Raw genomic sequence first — 5,000 nt, 5'->3', positions numbered from 1 at the left:
AATTCCCATCAGCACCAACATCCTTTCACAATTTAACCAGTTTCTGTTAATGCTATGTGAATTAACCTCACTCACTCTACATTTTTCCATCCATTCATTAAGAACCTTGTTGAAATAAATCTTACTGCTCCAAAAATTTAAAGGAACACTTGCTTAATCAGAGTATAGCATCAAGTCAATTAAACTCCTGATATATTGATCTGGTCAGTTAAGTAACAGAGGGGGTTGTTAATCAGTTTCAGCTGCTTTGGTGTTAATGAAATTAACAACAGGTGCACAAGATGGGCAACAATGAGATGACTCCCAAAACAGGAATGGTTTTACAGGTGGAGGCCACTGACCTTTTTTCCCCTACTCATCTAGTTTTGCATTTGACTAGGGTCAGTGTCACTACTGATAGCATGAGGCAAAACCTGGACCCTACAGAGTTTGCACAAGCAGTCCAACTCCTCCATGATGGCACATCAATATCATTGCCAGAAGGTTTGTCTGATGTCTCCCAGCACAGTCTCAGGAGCATGGATGAGATTCTAGGAGACAGGCAATTAGTCCAGGAGACCTAGACTGGGCCGTAGAAGGTCCTTAACCCATCAGCAGGACCCTTATCAGCTCCTTTGTGTGAGGAGGAACAGGATGAGAACTGCCAGAGCCCTACAAAATGACCTCCAGCTGGACACTTATGTGAATGTCTCTGACCAAACAATCAGAAACGTCCTTCATGAGGGTGGTCTGAGGGCCAAATGTCCTCTAGTGGGCCCAGTGCTCACTACCCGGCACCATGAACACCAGAATTGGCAGGTCTGCCACTGCTTTTCACAGACGAGAGCAGGTTCAACCTGAGCACATGTGAAAGGGTCTGGAGAAGCCGTGGAGAATGTTATGCTGCCTGTAACATTGTTCAGCATGACCGGTTTGGTGGTGGGTCAGTGATGGTCTGGGGAGGCATATCCCTGACTGCCATTAGGTATTGGGATAAAATCTTTGGACCCATTGTCAGACCCTACGCTGGTGCAGTGGGTTCTTGGTTCCTCCTAGTGCACGACAATGCCCGGCCTCATGTGGTGAGAGTATGCAGGCAGTTCCTGGAGGATGAAAGAATTGATACCGTTGAATGGCCCCCACGCTCGCCTAAATACAATTAAATGACTCTGTTAATCGATTATGTTTCGGTCCAACCAACACCACCAGGTTGCATCTCAGATTGTCCAGGAGCTCAATCATGCCCTGGTCCAGACCTTGACCAATACACCAGGACACTATCAGTCTCATAAGGAGCATGCCCAAACATTGTCAGGCATACAAGCACGTGGGGGCCATGCAATCTACTGAGTACCGTTTTGAGTTGCTGCAATAAAATTTCAGCAAAATAGACTAGCCTACTGCATCATTTTTTCACCTTGATTTTCGGGTTGTCTTTGAATTCAGCCCTCTGTAGGTTGATCATTTTCATTTCCATCAAATGATGTGGCATTCTTTGATTCCCAACACATCACCCAGTCCATATCAGTATAGATAACCAGCATGATATTTTTCCCCATTGAGATCCGATGTTTTTTCAAAGGGTTCCTTTAATTATTTTGAGCAGTGTATAAGCATTTTCATCCCAAGTCTGACTGGCCACACCTCCTTTTTTTTTTCTCAGTGTAACAGTTAACAGTTGCACGATAGTAAGACGACATGTTTGCTAGTAGTTTAGCTTGAGGCCAGAGTTGGAATACTTGTATTGCTTCATTTGTATGGGATCCATGCGAGTAACTCTTAATTAATACGAATTGTACATTAATCCACTTAAAGCCTCTTAATAACTCCTTATAACTCTACACTTTTCCTGTTGGCTTAAGTGAATAATCAGTAGTCACTGAGTGATGCGCTTGAAAGATAAAGATAAGAAGTGATGGAATAATAAGGTTGAAGATTTCATGCAGATTTAATGAGGGAAGTGAAACTGACACGATGTGCAACGTGAGCAAATCTGCTAATCAGTGTCATTTTTTTTTTTTAAGTAGCGTATTTAATGCAGTGTACAGTATGTGTCCATGTGCATCATCTACAGTGAACGTTTGCTTTTCTAAGTCTAATATAAAAAAAAAAGAAAAAGTTAACTATTTCAACTCATATCTCACTCCTGCTAGAAATTTCTCCTCTTTCTCTTACATTATCTGTCTTTACTTCTCTTCATGCTACACAGAAGGGACTTCTATTTTTATCCTTACAACCCGTAAGTGGATCCCCCTTCTTCTTAGTTTTCTTCTTCTTCTTCTTCCTCTTCTTCTTCTATTATTTTAGCATTATTCTTCATTTGCACTCCTTTGTATTATAGCTTCACTCTAATAATCGCTTCTTCCGTGACCTTCCTCTATATATTTCCATCTATCATCGCATTACTGTTTGCTGATTCTTTTGTCTTTTATTTTTTTTTTATATCTGTCCCTTGGCAGGATGTTATAATATTCCATTCAATGTCAGGTGGTGTGTTTCCATTTATTTATTTATTTTTTCCAGAAGGAAGAAAGTGAACATGAACAAAGCGGCCATGCCGTATCGGCAAGAGAAGAAACAAAGGCTAGGGTCACTGGACTGCAGCACGGCTGACCAGGGCACGCTGCAGCAGGACGAGCGTACCACACACACCTTTATGGATGTGCATAGCTGCAGTGCGAGGAGTGAGTATGCACATGCACCTTTAATGAATGCCCTGTAGACAAACACAACTCAACAGGAAAGTTAGTTCTAAGAAGCGAGTTTAAACCAGCATGAGTATCACGGATTTTCATCATCCCGTTGTGTGGAAGTGTCTCCACCTCACTACGTCTCACCTCATTAAAAATACAAAACATAAATCAATAAAATGCCAGAACAGTTCTTTCCAAACCAAGTAGCTAAGTCCAGCTTCTGTAAATGAATCATAGATCACTAGTGGGTCATACAGACAGATCACATTCTACACCATTTCCCCCCAAACTTCAGCAGTGTTGCTTTGGTGTAGTAAATTTTTAAACCTTACTTTTGAAAATGTTCAACTCAACATCCTGTTTTTTTTTTTTTTTTTTTACTTTTTAACTACCAGGTTATGTTCTAAAATGGTTTACTAAACTAGCTGGTTTTATAATGGTTTTATAATGCCTATTTGACTAGCTGGTTATGTTCTGAGATTGTTTACTTAACTAGCGTGTTATGAGATTCTGTCCTTTCAACTAGCTTGCTATGTTGTGAGATTTTCTACTTAATCAGCTGGTTGTATTGTGAGATTTCTTAGTTAACTACCAGGTTTTGTTGTGAGATTTTTTATTTAACCAGCTGGTTATTTTGTGAGATTGTTCCCTTTTAAACAGTTTGTTATTTTGTAAATTTTTAACTTAACTTGTTGGTTATTATATGGAGTGTTTTTTTTTTTTTTTAATTATCTTGCCGGTTATGATCGTTAGATTTGTATTTAGCTTTTTAGGTTTTAAGATTTTCTACTTAGCTACCTTTTTTGTAAGGTTTTTTTTTTTTTTTTTACTTAACTAACTAGTTTTGTTCTGACATGGTGTCCTTAACTAGTTGTTTGTGAGACTTGTCTGCTTAACTAGTACTGTGAGATTTCGTACTTAACTACCATGTTTTGTTTTGAGGTTTTGTTTTTTTTTAAATTTACTAGCTGGTTATGTTGATAGATTTGTATGTATCTACCTGGTTATGTTGTGAGATTGTGTCCTTATCTAGCTGGTTATAATGTAAGATTTTCTACTTAGCTACCTGTTTTTTTGTAAGATTTTTTTTTTTTTTACTTAACTAACTAGTTTTGTTCTGACATGGTGTCCTTTACTAGTTGTTTGTGAGATTTTCTGCTTAACTAGCAGGTTGTACTCTGAGATTTCATACTTAACTACCATGTTTTGTTGTGAGGTTTTTTTTTTATTTACTAGCTGGTTATGTTGTTAGATGTGTATGTATCTACCTGGTTATGTTGTGAGATTGTGTCCTTATCTAGCTGGTTATAATGTAAGATTTTCTACTTAGCTACCTTAGATTTTTTTTTTTTTTTTTTACTTAACTAGCTGGTTTTGCTCTGAGATTGTGTCCTTAACTAGTTGTTTGTGAGATTTTCTACTGAACTGGACACTGTAGATTTCTCTAACATCTAGTCAAAGCAAGACAGAAGAAAATCTAAAAGTGCTGAGATATGGAGGATTAAAGATGTTGTTGTTGTTTATTGTCACCTTCGGATGGAGGATTTCAGGCAGCTTGAAAGAGAATACTCTTCATTTGATGTGATTGCAACAAAACATTCTTCACAGATTTTACTTGCAGGTGGAACAAGGAGAGAAGAATGCGTAGAAGCTCAGTAATGGAAAATAAAACTGTTTTAAGCAGCCAGAATCTCTTGGCAAACCGATTTGAAAAGCAAGAACTATGCCTTGTGTTTGTAGTTATTTACTTCACCCCCCAGCGCTCTTCCTGTGGCTTCTTGGCTAATGTCCATCTTTCAGTAACTTTTATAATGAAATGAGTCCACACAGCCTTGCAGTAGCTACACTCTACACCCCTATTCTATTGAATCCTTTCCCTGGGTCCTTGTATGTCATTGTAAACACAATGCTGTTTGATTTTCATCCTTAATTTAGATTCTATTAAAAGAAATTAACACAAAATGAAAAAAAAAAGGCAAAACAGGACAAACCGCAGACAGGAAGAAATGATTAATTGACCCAAGGAAAATTTTAGGTGTTGTTTTGAAATATACTAATGTCCATCTACGCTATATTCTATTCTATTCTGTTGAATTTGTTCCCCTGGGTCATTGTAAACTTTTCACGTTTCGCACTGCTCACACTTTACCCGGGGTTAGCAATTAATCCTGGCTCTTCATAATCTGATGTTTCACACTGTACACCCCTAAATCCTACTTTCGTTTTCTTATTTATATATTTACGTGTCAACAACCATGACTGAGTCAATACAGCACATGACCACGTTACTTAACGGCTTGTTTCATGCTTTTGCATCAGCGAGAAAAA

At 38.3% G+C, this 5,000-nt stretch overlaps 1 protein-coding gene across 5 annotated transcripts in view; it reads left to right on the top strand.

Annotated features, from left to right (window-relative positions):
* Window positions 1–5,000, top strand: part of ptprua (protein tyrosine phosphatase receptor type Ua) — a 264,933-nt gene that overhangs the window by 206,592 nt on the left and 53,341 nt on the right. For 3 of the 5 annotated variants that reach the window (XM_058404911.1, XM_058404912.1, XM_058404910.1), the window contains exons 15-16: window positions 2,189–2,218; window positions 2,503–2,663. In XM_058404911.1, the coding sequence (XP_058260894.1) occupies window positions 2,189–2,218; window positions 2,503–2,663 (191 nt within the window). The remainder of the gene's footprint in view (window positions 1–2,188; window positions 2,219–2,502; window positions 2,664–5,000) is intronic. The other 2 variants (XM_058404915.1, XM_058404913.1) reach the window with 1 other exon arrangement.

The sequence above is a fragment of the Hemibagrus wyckioides genome, linkage group LG12 (genome assembly GCF_019097595.1).
Source record: "Hemibagrus wyckioides isolate EC202008001 linkage group LG12, SWU_Hwy_1.0, whole genome shotgun sequence".
In the NCBI taxonomy this organism is placed as follows: Eukaryota; Metazoa; Chordata; class Actinopteri; order Siluriformes; family Bagridae; genus Hemibagrus; species Hemibagrus wyckioides.
This window is presented reverse-complemented; position numbering and strand designations above follow the sequence as displayed.